At 50.1% G+C, this 21022-nt stretch overlaps 1 protein-coding gene and 2 non-coding genes across 4 annotated transcripts; all 3 read left to right on the top strand.

Moving 5' to 3' along the window:
* The first annotated feature begins 560 nt into the window (after positions 1-560).
* TMEM214 (transmembrane protein 214) lies at positions 561-9434 on the top strand. Of its 2 annotated transcripts, none has more exons than XR_013526724.1 (17): positions 561-756; positions 1630-1829; positions 2731-2881; positions 3188-3322; positions 3537-3619; positions 4006-4111; positions 4219-4300; positions 4591-4692; positions 5073-5214; positions 5640-5731; positions 5968-6016; positions 6195-6308; positions 6539-6656; positions 7158-7279; positions 7469-7637; positions 8098-8249; positions 8463-9434. XR_013526724.1 is itself a non-coding variant. In XM_003734773.6 (17 exons), the coding sequence occupies exons 1-17, from the start codon at positions 612-614 to the stop codon at positions 8587-8589; spliced, it is 2064 nt and encodes a 687-aa protein (XP_003734821.3). In that variant the 5' UTR covers positions 561-611; the 3' UTR covers positions 8590-9434. The 2 variants fall into 2 exon arrangements, 1 of the variants encoding a protein (XP_003734821.3); XM_003734773.6 differs by having other exon boundaries at positions 7183-7279.
* An 11036-nt stretch (positions 9435-20470) lies between these two features.
* On the top strand, positions 20471-20559 carry TRNAY-GUA (transfer RNA tyrosine (anticodon GUA)). The gene is given in 2 exon segments: positions 20471-20507; positions 20524-20559. It is a non-coding gene; the product is annotated as a tRNA-Tyr (tRNA).
* Positions 20560-20900: 341 nt separating this feature from the next.
* On the top strand, positions 20901-20973 carry TRNAA-AGC (transfer RNA alanine (anticodon AGC)). The gene has a single exon. It is a non-coding gene; the product is annotated as a tRNA-Ala (tRNA).
* The last annotated feature ends 49 nt before the right edge of the window (positions 20974-21022 follow it).

Raw genomic sequence — 21022 nt, 5'->3', positions numbered from 1 at the left:
GCGGCTCACGCCTGTAATCCCAGCACTCTGGGAGGCCAAGGCCAGCTGATCAGTTGAGGTCATGAGATCGAGACCAGCCTAGCCAACATGGCGAAACTCAGTCTTAACTAAAAATACAAAAATTTTCCGGGCATGGTGGCGGGCTCCTGTAATCCCAGCTACTTGGCAGGCTGAGGCATGAGAGTCGCTTGAACCTGGAGGAGGAGGTTACGGTGAGCTGAGATCGCGCTACTGCATTCCAGCCTGCGCGACGGAGCGAGACCCTGTCAATGAATCAATCAATTGATCAATAAAGGAAAGAAAAACAGAAACCGTTCTACCAAGTCGCTCAATGCCGTGACCTTCACATCGACGCTCAATGAACGTTCTCAGAAGGGAATCGCCTCTCCTCCCGGCCTCCTCGCCTGGGTGAGGGCCGCAGGCTGCTGCGGGAGCCTCTTTCGCGAGCTTCTCGCCCAGGAGCGCCCGGCCTAGGAGAGGGACTACAAGTCCCAGGCTGCCTTGCGGCGGGCGCCAGACGCGCCGGCCTGCGAGGAGACGTGGCAGAGCGCCGCGTCCCCACTCGGGACCGGAAAGCCGGGGAGGTGGCAGAGGCGAGAGGGTTCCCAGCCATGGCGGCCAAGACGGCGGGTGTGGGGCGCTGGGAGGTAGTGAAGAAGGGCCGGCGGCCTGGGGCCGGTGCTGGCGGCCGAGGCGGCGGCGGGGACCGCCGGGCACTCGGGGAGGCAAATGGAGTGTGGAAATACGACCTGACGCGTGAGTACCTGCCCCGCGCCGCCGCTTACCCCGGGCCTGTCCGGTTGGGTCGCAGCTAGCCGCTACCAGAATCTGGGCGCGAGCTCGCAGGCACATCCCCTGGCGCCACCCATGCGTTGTCTCTTTGGAGCCTCACGGGAGGCAGCTAGCTCCAGGGAAGGTTGCGGTCCTCACCTCCCAGATGAGTAAACTGAGGCCCAGTGAAGTTGTACACCTTGTCCAGGGTCATATGTCACAGGGGCTAGGATTCTGATCTTCAGACGCTCAGTTCACTGCACACCCTCCCAGCTGTCCCGGGCGCTAGCTGGCCTCTCTGGGCAGGTGTCTGAGCTGGGAAGAGGCACTCTGGATCATTATACACGGTGCCTTCTCTTTAAGCAACCAGCAGGTCATGGAGGGAGGGACAGGAAGCCCAGCAGTGGGAGAAATGACCGCCACACACTCAACACTCACCAAGAATTGCAGGTGACACCTGGTTCTTCCACTGAGGAGTGGAGAAAGCTTGCCACTTGTTGATGATAGAGTTGTCATGTCGGAGCCAAGAGGCGTTGGGGTAGGACCAAGATGGAAAAAGCCTGTCTTCCCAGACTAGTAGCCACTCACTGAAGAAGGCAAACCTCTATATCCGATCTCTCTGCTTGTTCCCACATACTCTGATTTGTCTAATAACTGCCCCATCTTTATGAAAGAGTCCATGGACTCAAGAGCTGTAATCAAAGAAGCTACCCTGCCCTGCTCCTTAAGCAGTCAGAGGAAAGGACAGGCTCTTCCCTGCAGATGAATTAGGTGGCTGTGTGGGGAAAGGGACCACTGATAGGTGAGGCCTTGGGGACTTAAGGGTGGCTCCCCTTTCTCTACCTATCTTCACCCCAGCTCCAATCCAGACCACAAGCACCCTTTATGAGCGGGGCTTTGAAAATATCATGAAGCGGCAGAATAAGGAGCAGGTCCCACCCCCTGCTGTGGAGCCTAAGAAACCAGGGAACAAGAAGCAGCCAAAGAAGGGGGCAACTCCTCCCAACCAAAACCAGAAGCAGGGGCGCTTCCGCAGCCTGGAGGAAGCACTGAAAGCTGTGAGTGTGCCTAGATTTGAGACGCAGAAAGAATGGGGGCTTGAGATGTAGAGAATATTAGAGTTGGGGAAGGTGGATGGGCAGCTGAGAACCTGTGGAATTTGGGACACTTAAGGGTTAAGAGGAGGAGTTCAGGAAAAGATGGAAACCCAGGGGAACAGAATGCTGCACTTAGAATAGAAAGGAAATGGAAAGTTTATAGGAAAACATGGATTGGTAAGAGGAAAGCATTGAAGACCCAGAAACACCAGAGAGGAACTGGTTATGATTCCCTGTCCTATGGAAATAGTGATCTGGTTATCATTCTCTGACCTATGGAAATAGTGATCTTTCATTTTCTACCTTGTCCTCTGTTTTCCTCTTTTTTTTTTTTTTTTTGAGACAGAGTCTCCCAGGCTGGAGTGCAGTGGCGTGATCTTGGCTCACTGCAACCTCTGCCTCCCAGGTTCAAGTCATTCTCATGTCTCAGCCTCCTGAGTAGCTGGGATTACAGGTGCGCACTACCACGCCAGGCTACTTTTTGTATTTTTAGTAGAGCCAAGGTTTCACTATGTTGGCCAGGCTGGTCTCGAACTCCTGACCTCAGATCATCCTCCCGTCTTGGCCTCACAAAGTGCCGATATTACAGGCATGAGCCACTGTGCCCAGCCCTCTGTTTTCCTCTTGAACATGTGGAGGGCCTGAGAGGCTAGGGCCTTGAGATCAGCATTTTCAGCTGTTCTGTTTCATACTTAAAGACGTGGGTGCAGCAGAATTGCAGCATTCCATGTTCTTATGTTTAAAAACGGAAACCCTCTTCCTACTGCCACCTAGCTCAACCATTTTCCCACCCCTACCCCATTTCTCTACACCCTCACTCACAGCTCACCATGGTGGGGGGTTGGGGGATTGTCCCTGGCAGCTGGATGTGGCAGCCCTGCAGAAGGAACTGGACAAGAGCCAGAGCGTGTTCTCTGGAAACCCATCCATATGGTTGAAGGACCTGGCCAGCTATCTCAACTACAAACTCCAAGCTCCTCTAAGTGAACCCACGCTGAGCCAGCATACTCATGGTAAGTCTTAACTCCCTCAAGCTCAGATAAGTTCAAAGAAATTCGAAAAGGGTGGTGGGTTAGTGACAGATCCCAGAGACTCCCATTCTCCTGATTTCCATGGGTGATTTGAGCTGTTCTCAAATAGTGACTGTGAATGTTTCTGGGCCTCGTTCTGTGATCCTCCCTCTGGGCATCCTCAGAGTAGGATCCTAGCCTCAGTGCAGGGCCTTTGCCTCCACTCACCATTCTCAGGAAGAGCACCAGAGTTCTCAGAGCTGATGGGTGTGTGGTCTTAGCACTCACATTGAGGTCTATGGGCCTTAGATTATCCCTACAGCCTGGTGAGTCGGGAGCTGCGTGGGATCATCCGGGGGCTGCTGGCGAAGGCAGCAGGGTTTCTGGAGCTCTTTTTTGACCACTGTCTATTCACCATGCTGCAAGAGCTGGATAAGACACCAGGTGAGAGGGGCATGTGAGGGATGACCATCTTGGGAGCAGCCTCCTTTTTTTCCTGCTTTCAGTACCGCTCAATAGTTCTGTTTCCAATAGAAAAATGTGCTAATCTTGACACTGTTTTTTGAAAGGGAGAAGGAAGTTAGGAGTTAGTGGTGGGAGATTTCAGGTTTGGGATGCCAAGTAATGTAAGCAGGTGTGAGAATGTGTATCTCTCCAGGGGATTCACTGCATGGTTACCGCATCTGTATCCAGGCCATCCTGCAAGACAAGCCCAAGATTGCCACTGCAAACCTAGGCAAGGTGAGCTCTCGGTGGTGGTGGGGACACCAGGAAGCTAGGACTTGGGAGCCTGGGCACAATCTTATGTTGTTGGACTCAGGTTTGGGATAGTGGAAGGCCTGTAAGCCTAGTGATAATAGGTAATACTATCAGTACCTACTGTGTATCTGCTTTGGAAACACTGAAGGCAGGTACTGGTATTATTTCCCATTTTTATAGATGAAAAGATTGAGCCACAGAGGAGTTCAGTAACTTTCCTAGGGTCAGTTATACCACGTGACCATAGTGCTCCACTCTTGCTTGGCCTGTCTCCCTTTTCCAGTTGACATCTCCCTTCCCACCTGGCTTTGAGGGTGCTCCTGGTATTTTGTCCTATCCCAATCTGACTTCCCCACCTGTCCCCTCAGTTCCTGGAGCTGCTGAGGTCCCATCAGAGCCGACCAGCAAAGTGTCTGACCATCATGTGGGCCCTGGGTCAAGCAGGTTTTGCCAACCTCACCGAGGGACTGAAAGGTAACAGGGAAGTAGGGAAGAAGGAGGGTCTTGGAGCTGGAAAACTCCTCTTTGATGCCCCCAGTAGGTGCAAGCCTGAGGCTTCCTTCTGACCTTCACCTCCACAGTGTGGCTAGGGATCATGCTGCCTGTGCTGGGCATCAAGTCTCTGTCTCCTTTTGCCATCGCATATCTGGATCGGCTGCTTATGTGAGTAATGGGAGGGCAGCAAGGGGAAGGCTCAGGGTGTCACAAGTGGCTGTTAGAGCAAAACGGCAGGCTATGATCTTGGTCTCCATGGATATGAGGAAAATCAGGACCAGCTCCTCCCACCACCTTAGAATGTGATGGTGAGGAAGGAAGAAGAGGGAGCTATTAAGGGCTGGCAGATGGGGTAGAGTTTATACCCTTTTGCCTAGATGTTGGCTTAGCTGGGGTCATAGCCAAAACAGCTGGCATGGGTGGTAGTCTCCAGCGAGCCTGTTTCTTTATCCCCACAGGATGCATCCCAACCTGACCAAGGGCTTTGGCATGATCGGCCCCAAGGACTTCTTCCCACTCCTGGACTTTGCCTACATGCCTAACAACTCCCTGACACCCAGGTAGGACTGCTGTGGGGCACACCTGCTGTGAAGGGACCCCAGCACCAGAACCAGGCTACATATTCACATCCCTTCTTTCCCAGCCATCCTAGATCTGAGATTTGCAACCTCGAAGTTCAAGAGTGGGTTTCAAGGAAACAGTGACCCCTTGAAATTATATGGACCCTTTAATGTGATTGGCATATAGACATCTTCTTAGGGAGAGGGTCGATGGCTTTCAACAGATTTTCAAGGGGTCTAAGTAAAAAGATTCAGAACGATTGCAATGTCCTCAGTGACTATTCCCCCAAGACAGGTACAGGCTCTGAAGCAAGCAAAAGGTTCACATCACACAGCTCCATTTATAGCTTAGGCCTGGCTTTCCTCCCCACCCCACCCAGTCTGCAGGAGCAGCTGTGTCAGCTCTACCCTCGACTGAAGGTGCTGGCATTTGGAGCCAAGCCGGATTCCACCCTGCACACCTACTTCCCTTCTTTCCTGTCCAGAGCCACCCCTAGCTGTCCCCCTGAGATGAAGAAAGAGGTGAGGACGTGGTGGGAGGCTTCTTTTCCTTCCCCAGGGGTCAGCTGCAGCAGTCCCTATCTGCTGACAAAGGCCTTGCCTTCACAGAGCCCATTCTGAGGCTTTTCCTTAGCTCTCTGCCCCGCTCACTCGAGCTCACCCTTAGAAGATAAATCCCAACGGACAGCACATTCAGGTCTGGGTGGTTTCTGATGCCCGTCACTTGCAGATGAGTGCTCTTTAAGCTCAAAGCTCTAGGTCAGGAGCCCCAGCCTCCTGCTTTACAGCCTCTCAGAGAGCTTTCCGGAGTCTTGACACTTTCTCCGCCCCTTAGGGTGGATGTGCAGCCTGGGTGGCCTCGCTTATGGGAGAGGGATTACCTCTTAGCACTTTCCCCCTCCGTCAGCCCATGCCACCAGCAGCCTCTCCATCTGTCCCCCATGCAGCTCCTGAGTAACCTGACAGAGTGCCTGACGGTAGACCCCCTCAGCGCCAGCGTCTGGAGGCAGCTGTACCCTAAGCACCTGTCACAGTCCAGGCAGGTGGGGTGGGGGGCAGGCCTGTCCCTGTGCTAGAAGCAGAAGGGGAGCATGGGTCACTCTCCCATGGGCTGACACCTCTCAGACTAAGTGGGAACATTGCTGGGGTGACCTCTAGGAAACTGCTCCTCTGTGGGTGGGGGTGGATTCTGAAGGAGCCAGGGCTAATGGGAGGATGGGAGGATGGGCGAGGCCGCGTGAGCCACCTGACCAGGGAGTTGTGCTTTTCCCACAGTGTGCTGCTGGAGCACTTGCTCAACTCCTGGGAGCAGATTCCCAAGAAGGTGAGGAGCTGGAAGGATATGGCAGGTTGAGCCCTGTCTGGATTCTGGATTCTGAGTGGAGGCTCCTCAGCCACTGTCCCTTCCCTGAGAAGGGACCCTGCTGGTACACTTGGCCTGGAAAATGAAGCAGGATGGAAGCTCTGGATTCCCTCACAGGCCAGACCTTTCTTGCCCATAGGTACAGAAGTCTTTGCAAGAATCCATTCAGTCCTTTAAGCTTACCAACCAGGAGCTGCTGAGGAAGGGCAGCAGTAACAACCAGGATGTCGTCACCTGTGACACAGCCTGCAAGGTACTGGCACCCGGCCCTCTCCAGCCCACATGCTATCTGACATCTCTGTCTCGGCACACCCGGGTTGGACCTGTATCACATTCCTACCCCGCCTGTCTATGGAGCCCCTCACTGCCCCCAGGGTAATATGAAGACTTGATACTGGGACGGCCTGGCTTGAGGTCTGCCCTTGGAGGCAAAGCCCAGCCCCTCTCGCTTCTGACAACTATCTCCTTCTCCCCTCCTCCCAGGGCCTGTTGCAGCAGGTTCAGGGTCCTGGGCTGCCCTGGATGCGGCTCCTCCTCTTGCTGCTGGTCTTTGCTATAGGCTTTCTGTGCCATGACCTCCGGTCACACAGCTCCTTCCAGGGTAAGCAGCAATTGGCAAGCAAGGAGGATGTCGTGAGCGGGGCACAGAGCTTTGTACCACACCCCCCACAGCACACATCTTTGTCCTGACGAGTTTGCAATCCTGCAGAGTAAACACTACCATTTCAGACTGGACTAGGACTTGGCAGTATAGAAGTGCTTACATATTCATGATATCATTTAAGTAGGTATTACCTCCTTTTAACTCCCAAGGAAATGATCTCAGAAAGATGTAGCAATTAGCTTTAGGTCGTGGCTAGTAAGTAGAAGGGCAGACCCTCAACCTGAGGCTTCCTGATGCCTGAACTGGGCTCCACCTGGCGGCCACATTCCTGCTCACCTGGCCCAGCAGAAGGGGCAGCCCTGCATGCCTCCCTCCACAGCAGCCTGGAGCTGGCTCTGTGGCCCTGTGAGCACACAAAGCTCTGCCCAGTGCCTCACTCTGCCTGCTCTGGGCCCTGTAGTGTCTGTCTCCGCAGTCCCTGCCCCTCTCACCTCCCAGCTCACCAGAGGCCCCCTTTACTCAGCCTCCCGTACTGGCCGGTTGCTTCGATCATCTGGTTTCTTGCCTGCTAGCCAACAAGCCTATGCCAAGCTCTACTCCTACAGTCTGCAAGGCTACAGGTGAGCTCCTCCCAGGGAGGGGAGAGGAGAGGTGGAAGAGAGAAGGCCTGGGTATCAGGGAGGTGACAGCCAGTGGGAAGCGCTTATGATTCTCCTTTCCCACAGCCTCCCTTTCCCGAGCTGTTTCTTGGGAGCTGAGTGGGCCTAAGGAGACTCAGAGCCCTCTTCCCCCACCTCTATCTTCCATAGCTGGCTGGAGGAGACACTGCCGATCTGGGGCTCCCACCTGATCATTGTAGTGCGGCCCAGCTTGCAGCTGGCCTGGGCTCACACCAATGCCACAGTCAGCTTCCTTTCTGCCCACTATGCCTCTCACCTTGCCTGGTTTGGTGACAGCCTCACCAGTCTCTCTCAGAGGGTAAGCCAGAGACAGGGAGTTAAAGAAGGGGCTGGTTGGCTGGGGGCAGTGGCTCATGTCTGTAATCTCAGCACTTTGGGAGGCTGGGGCGTGCAGAGCACCTGAGGTCAAGAGTTCGAGATCAGCCTGGCCAACATGGTGAAACCCTGTCTCTACTAAAGATACAAAAAATTAGCTGGGCATGGTGGTGCACGCCTGTAATCCCAGATACTCTAGAGGCTGAGACAGGAGAATCACTTGAACCCAGGAGGCAGAGGTTGCAGTGAGCTGAGATCACGCCATTGCACTCCAGCCTGGGCCACAGGGCGAGACTCCATCTCAAGAAAAAAGGAGGGGGATGCAGGGCTGGTCTTCCCAGGATCAGAATTCTGGGCAAAGGGCAGCACTGTGTAGCCTGAGTCCTTAGGGCCAGGATGCAGTTCCCTGGGTATTCTGACCCCATCCGTTCTCTATGATCCAGCTACAGATCCAGCTCCCTGATTCACTGAATCAGCTGCTCCATTATCTGAGAGAGCTGCCCCTGCTTTTCTACCAGAATGTGCTGCTGCCGCTGTGGTACCTCTTGCTTGAGGCCCTGGCCTGGGCCCAGGAGCACTGCCATGAGGCATGCAGGTGAGACCTTTGCCCAGGGCTCCAGCAGGATCCCCAGCAGCCCCATTCCTGGGCCCCAGGGACAAGCCATCTCTGTCCAGTCTCCCACACTGTCCTGCCCCTCACTGCCAATCCTGGCCACCCTGGGATGAGGATTATGGATCTAAGCTTTCAGCCCCAAGATTGACACAGCTACACACATGCATAGTCAAAAATGTTCTACTTTCCTTCCAGAGGTGAGGTGACCTGGGACTGCATGAAGACACAGCTCAGTGAGGCTGTCCACTGGACCTGGCTCTCCCTCCAGGACGTCACAGTGGCTTTCTTGGACTGGGCACTTGCCCTGATATCCCAGCAGTAGGCCCTCTGGCCATTGGTTTCTGCGTGGACAGACAGACCATCCAAGACTGCAACAGGGAGAAGGCGGCAGTTCTGCATGGGAGTCGGTTTGACTTGGTGCCTGAGTTCTCTCCTAAACAAGTGGCCAGGTGCCTCCACCTCAGTTCTTCCATCTTTGGTGGGGACAGGGCCCAGCGGCATCTCCTCCTGCCCACAGTTTCACTGGACGCTTCTCTGGCCCTACTGCACATGGCCCCCAGCCTCCGTCCTTGTGCTGATGGCCTCTCACAGCTCTTGCCCTCTGCCTTCCACTTCCCTCCATCTCATTTCTAAACCCCAAACAGCTCGTCTCTAAAAAGATGGAACTCCCAGCAAGCAGTTTCTGTGTTCTTCTGACAAATATTCCTGCTTCTCCAGACTTCAGCAGCCTCCTGTTCCCATTCTTGGTCACAGCTCTAGCCAGCCACAGCAGAAGGAACAGGACTTCCAGAAGAATATAGCACCACGTTGGGAAACAGCAGCCTCACCTCCATCCCCGAAGCCTGGGTGTGGCTTTCAGTGGACATGGGGGGCTGGATGAAAATGCCTCTCACCTGAAAAGGGCCCTCACTTCAAAATGCCCAACTTGCCCCAAATGCCTCATAGTCCTGCTTCTTCCAACTTTCCATTCCCCATCATGCTTGGGGGCTCTGCTACAAGGCTCACCTTCTCTCCACTGTCTGCCCTGCCTATCGTTTGTCTGGAGAGCAGAGCCCAGGTAGTTGTGTGCCTTGGGCCCAGGGAACCTTCCATCTGCCTGTTGAGACAGGACTCAGCATGTTCTTGGGGATGCCTACCAGGTGGAATAAAGGACACATTTGATTTCTAGCATTCTTGTCTGCATCCTCATGTAGAGATTCCCCTAGTTACAGTTCAGAATAACAAACTTGGGCCCTTGCCATCCTGAAGACTAGCCAGGGCTATAATTAAGCTCCTAGTGGGGGAAGCCCACACCCATGGTTCTAAAGTTTGACCTGGTGGGTATTCCAGACACTTCTCTTGCTCCCCTACTTACACTGCCTAACTTGTCACTTGATTCATGTCCCAGATTTGTCTTAATAAGAAAAGCAGGGGGCCATCTCCTAGGGGAATTATTGGCCAGTGACCAGGAGGTGTAATTTCCTTGCCAGGACCTTTTCATTTTTGACTTGAGACTATAAGAAGTTATATAATTCTTCCTTCTGAACCACAGTTTAAAAAAATAATAATTCTGCTGGGTTTTGTTTTGTTTTTTGAGACGGAGTTTCGCTCTTGTTACCCAGGCTGGAGTGCAATGGCGCGATCTCGGCTCACTGCAATCTCCACCTCCTGGGTTCAGACAATTCTCCTGCCTTAGCCTCCTCAGTAGCTGGGATTACAGGCATGTGCCACCATGCCCAGCTAATTTTTTTTTTTTTTTTTTTTGAGGCAGAGTTTCGCTCTTGTTACCCAGGCTGGAGTGCAATGGCGCGATCTTGGCTCACTGCAACCTCTGTCTCCTGGGTTCAAGCAATTCTCCTGCCTCAGCCTCCCGAGTAGCTGGGACTACAGGTGCGTGCCACCATGCCCAGCTAATTTTTGTATTTTTAACAGAGACGGGGTTTCACCATGTTGACCAGGATGGTCTTGATCTCTTGACCTCGGGATCCACCCACCTCGGCCTCCCAAAGTGCTGGGATTACAGGCGTGAGCCACTGCGTCCGGCCTTCTGCTGGTTTTTAAGTTCGTTTGTTTCCTTAAATGTTTCAGATCAGCAGTACTAGAGATGTGCTATACATTCCAACTCTCAAGGGCTGATTCAGCTTCCCTCACAAACTCCCATGGCGATCAGCAGATATGATGACCAGTTACCACCTTCACACAGTTCCCTGAGACACTCTGCTTTTTCAGTGGTTTGTATATAAAGTAGCAGGTGTAGGAAAATACCGACCCAAAGTGAGGTCATGAATACAACAGCATCTCATGTTTTTGCTACCTTTCCTCTGGAATTAGCCCACAATTAGACCCCTTGCTCTCCTGGTGGCAATTAACCATGACCATCTTCTCAGAGAAGGGCCAAGGTCTTAGGACTGCTGGGCAGGAAAACTCCTGTTGTCAAGGTGAGTTGGAAAGGTGGCAGATGTGAAATGGGGCTGGCAATGGCACAGGAAGGACAAGTTAGGTGATAACTTCTAGAAGTCCAAGGCTGCATCCAGTGAATCAAGGATGCCATGAGTGCTGTGTTGGCTTCTAATATGTGACTAGATGTACCTTGCTGGGTTCATTTAGCTTCTGACACTATAGTCCTGGGAGCAACATTTTTCATCAACTTAGAAAATCCACCTCTTACAGGAACACTGACAGCTTAACTGACTTTGATAGACACAGTTTTTTGACCCAATGCTGAAATTGTCTAAAGTTTTCCTGTATAGTAGACTAGTCCAACACTGTACCTGCTTTGCATTAAAACAGAACCAGATATCCAGAGGTTTCATTTTGCAGAGCTGTCAACAAACAGGAGTCCAAGTGGGGCCAGTAAACTGAACCAGTGTGGGCTGACAGAGTACACAACTTGGGGCCAGCAAATTTTTTTTTCTTTCTTTTTTTGAGACAGTCTCTGTCGCCAGGCTAGAGTGCAGTGGCACAATCTCGGCTCACTGCAAGCTTCGCCATCTGGGTTCAAGTGATTCTCCTGCCTCAGCCTCCTGAGTAGCTGGGACTATAGGCATGTGCCACCACACTCAGTAATTTTTGTATTTTTATTAAAGATGGGGTTTCACCATGTTGGCCAGGCTGGTCTCAATCTCGACCCTTGATCTGCCTGCCTCGGCCTCACAAAGTGCTGGGATTACAGGTGTCAGCCACTGCGCCCAGCCTGCGGCCAGTAAATGAAACCAGTACAGGCTAGCAGAGTATACGACAGTGATGCTGATGGGCGGGATAGTCACTCTGTAACTATTGCTGTTATTGGAAAAATAAAGGAGCTAACACCTCAGAGTGTCCATCTGGACAGTAACTCTTCACACAGCTGAAGTCAACCAGTAACATGCCATATAACTGAAGGGCAGTTTTGAGTATGGTTATCTCTTACTAACTTTAATTATTACCAGTTCTTTTATGGACCTGAAAATAATATGTGTGACTCACTTTGAAACTTCCTTTCATTTTCCTAAGTCTTCAGCAGATTTCTGCATTCCTCTTGTTATTTGTTTCCAGTCCACACTTCAGTTTCAGAGTAGGGACGCTGGATGGGTAGCCTGACTTACTACAATGGATAATGTCACTAGGCAGATAATGTTGCTGAGCTCATGCCTGCTACGTTGCCAGTCCATTCACAAAACACCACCACCATAGATAGGGTGGGTTGTTTCCCATAAAGGCAGGCACGCCTTCCCTGTCCTATTACAGAATGACCCAGTGTCAGTTACACAAACATTTTTTTTTAGATGGAGTTTCGCTCTTGTTACCCAGGCTGGAGTGCAATGGTGTGATCTTGGCTCACCGCAACCTTCGCCTCCTGGGTTCAAGCAATTCTCCTGCCTCAGCCTCCCAAGTAGCTAGGACTACAGGCGCATACCACAATGCCCAGCTAATTTTTGTATTTTTAGTAGAGACGGGGTTTCACCTTGTTGACCAGGATGGTCTCGATCTCTTGACCTCGTGATCCACCTGCCTCAGCCTCCCAAAGTGCTGGGATTATAGGCGTGAGCCACTGTCCCCGGCCTTATGTGTTTTGTTTTAAAGAGACAGGGTCGTGCTTTGTTGCCCAGGCTGGAGTGAAGTGTTCATGATCATAACTCACCGCAGCCTCGAACTCCTGGGCTCAACGATCTTCACACCATAGCCTCCCAAGTAGCTGGGACTACAGGTGCACACCACCATCCCGGCTACATTTTTTGTTTTATTTTTTGTAGAGATGGCTTCTCACTGTGTTGTCTGGGTTGGTACCATTGATTATAGGTTCATTGGTTCATATAATCAGTAAACTCCAGGACTCTAGCAATCCACCTCGGCTTCCCAAAGTGTCTTTGGGAAGTGTCTTTGGCTGTATCTCTCCTAAAGGAGTTTGAAGTTAAGTGGACACTTAGAATGATCTATGTTTCAGCTGGGTGCGGTGGCTCACACCTGTAATCCCAGCACTTTGGGAGGCCGAGGCGGGTGGATCACGAGGTCAAGAGATCGAGACCATTCTGGTCAACATGGTGAAACCCCGTCTCTACTAAAAATACAAAAAATTAGCTGGGCATAATGGCGCGTGCCTGTAATCCCAGCTACTCAGGAGGCTGAGGCAGGAGAATTGCTTGAACCCAGGAGGCGGAGGTTGCGGTGAGCCGAGATCACGCCACTGCACTCCAGACTGGGTAACGAGAGCGAAACTCCGTCTCAAAAAAATAATAATAATAAATAAAATTAAAATTAAAACAAAAAAAAGAATGATCTATGTTTTTACTACATGCTCTTCACAGTTCTGCTTCTAAAAGGGCTTGAGGGGAGAAAGGGCCTTGCTTTTCCCTATGTATATTACCTTTATATTAAACAGTTTTGGTGCCCTACTTGAGGTATAAGAAGGAATTTGGAGGGAGGGTCCACTGTTCAGGGTATGAGTGAATATTTGTTAAATATTGACTATTCTGCCTGTTATTATAAATACTGACTTCGAACATGTTGTTCGATGTGCCTTGATATAACTTTTTACTGTGTTTGGGTTTTTTTGCATGTAGAACTTGTTATCTGCAACTTTCCTGAATTTTCTCTAATAGTTTTTTTCTAATAGCTTTTTGCTAGATTCGTTGGTATTTTCTATATATAAGATAATATAATCTGCAAATAGGGATAGCTTTATTTCTTCTTTTCCAGTTTGGATGCTTTTTATTTCTTTTTCTTGCTGAGTTGTTCTGGCCAGAAATTCTGGTACAATGTGGAGCAGCAGTGGTGAAAGCACGCATCTTTGTCCTGTTCCTGACCTTAGTGGCTGTTCCTGACTTTCACCGTTGAGTTTGATGTTAGCTCAACGGCGGGTTTTTCATAAATGTTCTTTATCAGGCTAAGGATAAAAAAACTATTTCTAGTTTTCTGAGTTTCTAGTTTCATGAAAGGGTGATGAATTATGTCAAGTACCTTTTCTGCATCAATCGAGATAATGTGTTTTTTCCTTCATTTTATTAATGTATTATATTACATTGATTGCCTTTTTTTTTTTTTTTTTTTTGAGACGGAGTTTTGCTCTTGTTACCCAGGCTGGAGTGCAATGGCACGATCTCGGCTCACCGCAACCTCCGCCTCCTGGGTTCAGGCAATTCTCCTGCCTCAGCCTCCTGAGTAGCTGGGATTACAGGCACGCGCCACCGTGCCCAGCTAATTTTTTGTATTTTTAGTAGAGACGGGGTTTCACCATGTTGACCAGGATGGTCTCGATCTCTTGACCTCGTGATCCACCCGCCTCGGCCTCCCAAAAGTGCTGGGATTACAGGCGTGAGCCACCGCGCCCAGCTGTGATTTTTTTTTTTTTGAGATCTTGCTCTGTCTCACAGGCTGGAGTGCAGTGGCCAGCTCACTGCAACCTCTGCCTCCTGGGTTCAAGTGATTCTCCTGTCTCCACCTCCCAAGTAGCTGGGATTACAGGAGTGCACCACCACACCTGGCTAATTTATATATTTTTAGTAGAGACGGTGTTTCACCATGTTGACCAGGCTGGTCTCGAACTACTGATTCACCCACCTCAGCCTCCCCAAAATGCTGGAATTACAGGCATGAGGCCCAGCCTACATTGATTTATTTTTCCTATGTTGAACACCCTTACCTTCCTTCAATAAATCTAACTTGGTCATGGTATTCTCCTTTTAATATGCTATTGAATTTAGTTTACTCATATTTTGTTGAAGATTTTTGCATCAATATTCATAAGGAATGTTGATCTGTAGTTTTCTTGTGGTCTTTTTGTCTGGCTGTGCCATCAGGATGCTGCTGGCCTCATATAATCAATTAGAAAGTGTTCCCTTCTCAGGCCAGGCACAGTGGCTCACACCGGTAATTCCAGCACTTTGGGAGGCCAAGGTGGGTGGATCACAAGGTCAAGAGTTGAAGACCAGCCTCGCTAAGATGGTAAAATCCCATCTCTACTAAAAATACAAAAATTAGCTGGGCGTGGTGGCATGCACCTGTAATCCCAGCTACTTGGGAGGCGGAGGCAGAGAATTGCTTGAACTGGGTGGCAGAGGTTGCAGTGAGCTGAGATTGCACCACTTGCACTCCAGCCTGAGTGGCAGAACGAGACTCCATCTCAAAAAAAAAAAAAAAAAGAAAAGAAAGTATTCCCTTCTTTGTTCTTTGGCTGGTCATGGTGGCTCACTCCTGCTGTAACCCCAACACTTTGGGAGGCTGAGGCAGGCAGATCACAAGGTCAGGAGTTCAAGAGCAGCCTGGCCAACATGGTGAAACCCCATCTCTACTAAAAATACAAAAATTAGCCAGGCGTGGTGGCAGGCGCTTGTAATCCCAGCTACTCAGGAAGCTAAGGCAGGAGAATCACTTGAACCCGAGAGACGGAGTTTGCAGTGAGCCAAGACCACACCATTGCATTCCAGTCTGGTCGACAAAGCCTCCAGAAAGAAAAAGTTTTCCCTTCTCTTCTATTTTTTCAAATGGTTTTAAAGGATTGGTGTTACCTTCATTTAATGATCTAAGAAAAAAAGGATTGGTGTTAATTCTTGTTGTAGGGCTGTTGGGTCCCACAGGGTTGTGGGGTGTCCCTTATGCTGCGTTGAGGTGCAGGATCTGGGAAGTAAAGAGACAGGACACTGAAGAACTGCTGAAGAGCAGCTAGACCCGGGGCCTCACAACCTGTAAGCGGAGATCAGCGAGAGCCCCAAATGCCCAGAAGCATCTGTATTTATTAGGTACAAGCAGGGGGCAGGGTTGTGAGTGAGGTCATCATCTATAGGCTTAGTAATAGGGCATACATAATCACATGAGTCACAAGTGAGGGGGCCACCCCATTATGTCACTTGGGCAGATAAGTGGGCCATGCGAAGTAGGGGGCCATGCTGTGTGCATAGTAGAGGGTCGTGTACAGAAAAGGGGTCCACCCCTATTAGGTCACCGAGGTAAGGAGGTGGGCTGTGTGCAACAGGTGTCGTGCACAATACTTCTTATCTAGTGGCTGAAGACGTCAAAGGATTTCTAATAGAAGGATACTGTAAGCCAATGCAGTGGAGCTGACAGACTTGTGCTCTTCTCTTACGATATTTATGGGAGGATGATTTGAGCTAGTACAGAAGTGAGAAAAGACTGACAAGGTATACAGCCTCCATGATTGGTCACACCAGAGGGGTTCTTCTCCCTCCGTTATTTCCAGGATCTCAGGCCTGAGGCCTATCTTCCACAGGAACTGGATGCTATGTACTATAACTCCTTTATCAGGAGGAGAGGCTCTTGCTCCAAGCCTGCCATACAGTGTATGCCCTTTCAGGCAGGGACCCCACCGCCTGGGTCTTTGGTTCTTGTTCTGGTCTGGCTGTTTTCCGAAGTACTGCTTCTGTTCTGTGACTGCTGTGGGCATTCCTCCTACTCTAAACTACTATATGGTTATATGGAAGGATTATATAAATCAGCACTAATTGTGTCAGTATAGACTACAATACCTATATGATTATATAGAAAGATTATATAGAACTAAGTATGCTAGATATAAGTATTAAGTATGATTATATAAGCTAGATATATGTAAGCAGTAAGTTATACTTCAGGCACTAATTCTATAAACTAATATATGATTATATACAAAGGATTATATAAGGAAATAGCTGAGAAATAACACTATAAACTAAGATATTCTTCAGGCACTAATTGTGCCTGGGGTCTACACAGTTCTCCTTCCTCGGTGCCCATAGCGGGTGTTACCCACATCGTTAAATGTTTAGTAATATTCACATTGAAGCCTTCTGATCCTGGACTTCTTTCTGTCAAGAAATTTGTTTTTATTGTTGCTGTTGTTGTCTGAGACAAAGTCTCACTTTTTCACCAGGCTGGAGTACCGTGTTGCGATCTCAGCTCACTGCAGCTTCCGCCTCCCAGGTTCAAGTGATTCTCCTGCCTCAGCCTCCCAAGTAGTTGGGACTACAGGCTCGTGCCACCATGCCCAGCCAGTTTTTGCATTTTCAGTAGAGACGGGGTTTCACCAGTTGGCCAGGATGGTCTCAATCTCTTGACCTTGTGATCCGCCTACCTTGGCCTCCCAAAGTGCTGGGATTACAGGCATGAGCCACCACACCCAGCCAACTCCACTCTAATCTTGTTATTTCTTTCCTACTGCTTGCTTTGGGTTTAGTTTGCTCTTCTTTTTCTAGTTCCATAAGGTATAAACTTAGGTTATTGATTTTAAACCTTTTCTTTTTTTATGTAGGCATCCACAGCTCTATATTTCCCTCTGGGCACGGCTTTCACTGCATCCCCTAAGTTTTGATGTGTTGTGCTTTTGTTTTCATTCATAAATCTCTTAAGTATTTTAAAATTTCCCTTGCTTTTTTTTTTCTTTAATCCATTGGTTGCTTGAGTGTCCTAGATAATTTTTACGCACCTGTGAATTGTCAATTTTTCTGTATGTTACTGATTTCAAGCTTCATTCTATTGTCGTCAGAGAAGATACTTTGTATGATTTCAATCCTTTTAAATTTATTGAGACTTGCTTTGTTGCCTAATGTGTGGTCTATCCTGAAGAATGTTCCATTTGCACCCGAGTAGAATGTATATTCTGCTGTTGTTAGGTGGAGTATTTTTTGTATGCCTATTAGGTCTAGTTGGTTTAGGTGGAGTGTTCTTTGTATGTCTATTAGGTCTAGTTGGTTTACAATGTTGATCGACTCATCCATTTCCTTATTGGCCTTCTGTCTAGATGTTCTAGCTATTGCAAAGTGGAATACTGAAAACTCTATTATTGTAGAACTCTTTTTTTTTTTTTGAGATGAAGTCTCGCTCTGTCAACTAGGCTGAACTGTAGTGGTGCCATCTTGGCTCACTGCAACCTCTGCCTCCTGGGTTCAAGAGATTCTTCTGCCTCAGCCTCCCAAGTAGCTGGGACTACAGGTACGTGTCACCACACCGGGCTAATTTTTGTATTTTTAGTGGAGACAGGGTTTTACCATATTGACCATGTTGGTCTCAAACTCCTGACCCCTTGTTCTGCCCACCTTGGCCTCCCAAAGTGCTGGGATTACAGGTGTGAGCCACCTCGCCCAGCCTCTTTCTCTTAATTCTGCCAATGTTTGCTTCTTATTTACATGGCTGTATTGTTTCATGCACATATGTTTATGTCTTCTTGATAAATTGGCCCTTTTATCAATATATACTATCTCGAAACAGTATTTTTAATTGAAAGGACAACTGAAAAACTATGATTATTTAGTATGTATTTGACAGATTTTTTTTCTTAAAGTGAACAACGTAAGTCCTTTCACTAGGAAAACAATTGACATTATTTGTTCCCAATAATAGAATTTGAGCTTTCAAATAAAACGTGTACCTTCCTCTATTAGCTTGGCAGCTTCCTAATACTTAAGCTTTTCCTGGTGAGATTGGTGGTAATATTCATGAATGTTTTCTTTTTTCTTTTGAGACTGAGTTTTGCCCTTGTTGCCCAGGCTGGAGTGCATTGGCCCGATCTCGGCTTATTGCAACCTCCACCTCCTGGGTTCAAATGATTTTTCTGCCTTAGCCTCCTGAGTAGCTGGGACTACAGGCACACACCACCAAGTCCAGCTAATTTTTGTATTTTTGGTAGAGACGGGTTTCTCCATGTTGGCCGGGCTGGTCTGGAACTCCTTACCTCAGGTGATCCACCTGCCTTGGCCTCCCAAAGTGCTGGGATTACACGGGTGAGCCACTGCACCCAGCCTTTTTTTTTTTTTTTTTTTTGAGACAGAGCTTTGCTCCATCACCCAGCCTGAAGTGCAGTGGCGCAATCTAGGCTCACTGCAACCTCCGCCTCCCATGTTAAAGTGATTCTCCTGCCTCAGGCTCCGGAGTAGCTGGGATTACAGGCACCTGCCACCACTCCTGGCTAATTTTATTTATGTATTTATGTATTTATCTTTGAGATGGAGTTTCACTCTTGTTGCCCAGGCTGGAGTGCAATGACACCATCTCGGCTCACCGCAACCTCTGCCTCACGAGTTCAACCGATTCTCCGGCCTCAGCCTCCGGAGTAGCTGAGATTACAAGCGAGCGCCACCACGCCTGGCTAATTTTTTTGTATTTTAGTAGAGACGAGGTTTCACCATGTTGCCCAGGCTGGTCTTGAACTTTTGAACTAAGGTAATCTGCCCGCCTTGGCCTTATAAAGTTCTGGGATTACAGGTGTGAGTCACAGAGCCTGGACATAAATGTCATTTTTTGATACTGAATTAAAAAAGTTATGCAGATCTTCTATCTTTATCTAAATGTCGACACACCTTCGGATTTTTTTTTTTTTTTTTTGAGACGGAGTTTCGCTCTTGTTACCCAGGCTGGAGTGCAATGGCGCGATCTCGGCTCACCGCAACCTCCGCCTCCTGGGTTCAGGCAATTCTCCTGCCTCAGCCTCCTGAGTAGCTGGGATTACAGGCACGCGCCACCGTGCCCAGCTAATTTTTTTGTATTTTTGGTAGAGACGGGGTAAACTTCGGATTTAAAGCTCAGCCCCAGAGAACCCATCAAATGTTGGAGCTGCAAGGGGCTAGAAGCATCACCCGACCTGTATTGCCGGCGATGTTGGCTCTAGGTAGCACAGGACGTTGGCCCAGAGCTGGAAATGGAGGCCAGGTCTCACGCCACACCCACCTCGCAGGGCGACCAAGCAGGGCTTCACAGAGGAGTTGGGGTTTAGGTTTATTTCTTTGTTGTAAAAACCCGGTGAGCAAAAGATTGTGGAAAGACACATGGAAGGTGTTAGCTGGATAGGGACAGAAATGGGGGAACCCGTGGGATCAGTCCCTGACCCCACCCAGGACACCAAGACATCCACAGTGCCAGGAGAGGGGCCCCAGACGAGGCAGAAGACCCTTTCCCGGCCCTGGGGAACCCACGATTTTCGAGAATAACCCGACTTGCGCAAAAACCCACAAAGGAGACCAGTGGCCTGGGCCCGGCACTGTAGGGCCTCCCGACCCCGACCTCGAGTGGGTCTCGGGGGCTGCAGGGACTCACCACGCCGCGCCTCTCCCCTCCCCAGGCCTACCGCAGGGGGAATCCTCCAGGCTTGCGAGCGCTTCCGAGGGCAGGAAAGCCTGTGCTGCAGCCCCGCCCCCTCTCCTGGCGCGTAGCCCCTCCCCGAGTCCTCGGACCACACCGCCAGGCCCGCGATCCCAGGGCAGCCCCGGGGATCGGCGCCGCTCGATTCCGCGCCGTCCCGAATCCTGCAGCGCTCTGCAATCGCAGTCTCTCTTGCACTGGTCAGGACGAATATTCTGACAAAACCTGAGTAAATTGGCCGAGCGACGCCCGGAGGAGCCGAGGGAAATGTGGAGCAGGAGCAGCCAAAGTGGCCCATCGGCTCTCGAGCAGGGTTTGCGTGTCGCGGTCGCAAAGCCCCTGTGCGTGCGGGCACCGCGGCACAAGCGCTGCCCCGGAGCTCCAGGAGGCGGCGGCGGCGGGCTCGGCGTTTGCCTTCCTGGAGAAACCACCGCGGGCGTTGGGAGCGTTTTGTTAAAAAGCCGAGAAGCGTAGGGCCTGTGTGGTCTTCGTTCTGGGCTGGGAATCCGGACTTCGGGCAGCGTCTTTTCCTTGCCTTTGAGTCTCTGGCTTCCTCCGCTCTGTGAGGCTCCCGGGGGCAGCCGCCGTGGCAGGTTCCCTCAGCTGGAGAAAGCTGGGATTCTGGCTAGATGAGGTTGCAGTAAGCATTAGAGGGCTGTCGGCAGCCAGTTACAGCAGCGGAGCCTTCGATAGCTCAGTTGGTAGAGCGGAGGACTGTAGTGGAGGAAATGCGGTAATCCTTAGGTCGCTGGTTCGATTCCGGCTCGAAGGACTTCGTATATTTTTAGCCTCAATTTAATTCAACTACCCCAATAAGGAGAAAGGCTGAGGTCCCCTGTGACTTAGTAAGAGTACTGCCGTTATTCCACAGGACACCATAGTACCTAGTGTACAGTAACGCTCTCTTCTGCGTTCCATGGAGACTTGCTAACGTGTTTCCGAATAAGGTTTTCTGCTTAAGCGCATGAGTATATGCCTGATGTTTAGAATATTGCACATGAATGCCACTGTATTGTATTCTGCTAAATAAATGTCCTGAACTGTGGTCGATGCACTGGTTGGTGAACAGTGCAGTGAACCTATAAGGCAAAGGGAAGGAAAGTAACGGCAGGCGGGGGATTAGCTCAAATGGTAGAGCGCTCGCTTAGCATGCGAGAGGTAGCGGGATCGATGCCCGCATCCTCCAGTTGGCTTTTGCGTCCCTCACACTAGAGAACACAAAGTGGGAGGGAGCC

The sequence above is a fragment of the Callithrix jacchus genome, chromosome 14 (genome assembly GCF_049354715.1).
Source record: "Callithrix jacchus isolate 240 chromosome 14, calJac240_pri, whole genome shotgun sequence".
In the NCBI taxonomy this organism is placed as follows: domain Eukaryota; kingdom Metazoa; phylum Chordata; class Mammalia; order Primates; family Cebidae; genus Callithrix; species Callithrix jacchus.
This window is presented reverse-complemented; position numbering and strand designations above follow the sequence as displayed.

Excerpts from the sequence above, each read along its gene's own strand:
- TMEM214 (XM_003734773.6), top strand. The coding sequence starts at position 612 with ATGGCGGCCAAGACGGCGGGTGTGGGGCGCTGGGAGGTAGTGAAGAAG. Across the intron at positions 3,323-3,536 it reads AGAGCTGGATAAGACACCAG|GGGATTCACTGCATGGTTAC; the intron begins GTGAGAGGGGCA and ends GTATCTCTCCAG. Across the intron at positions 5,215-5,639 it reads CCCCTGAGATGAAGAAAGAG|CTCCTGAGTAACCTGACAGA; the intron begins GTGAGGACGTGG and ends TCCCCCATGCAG.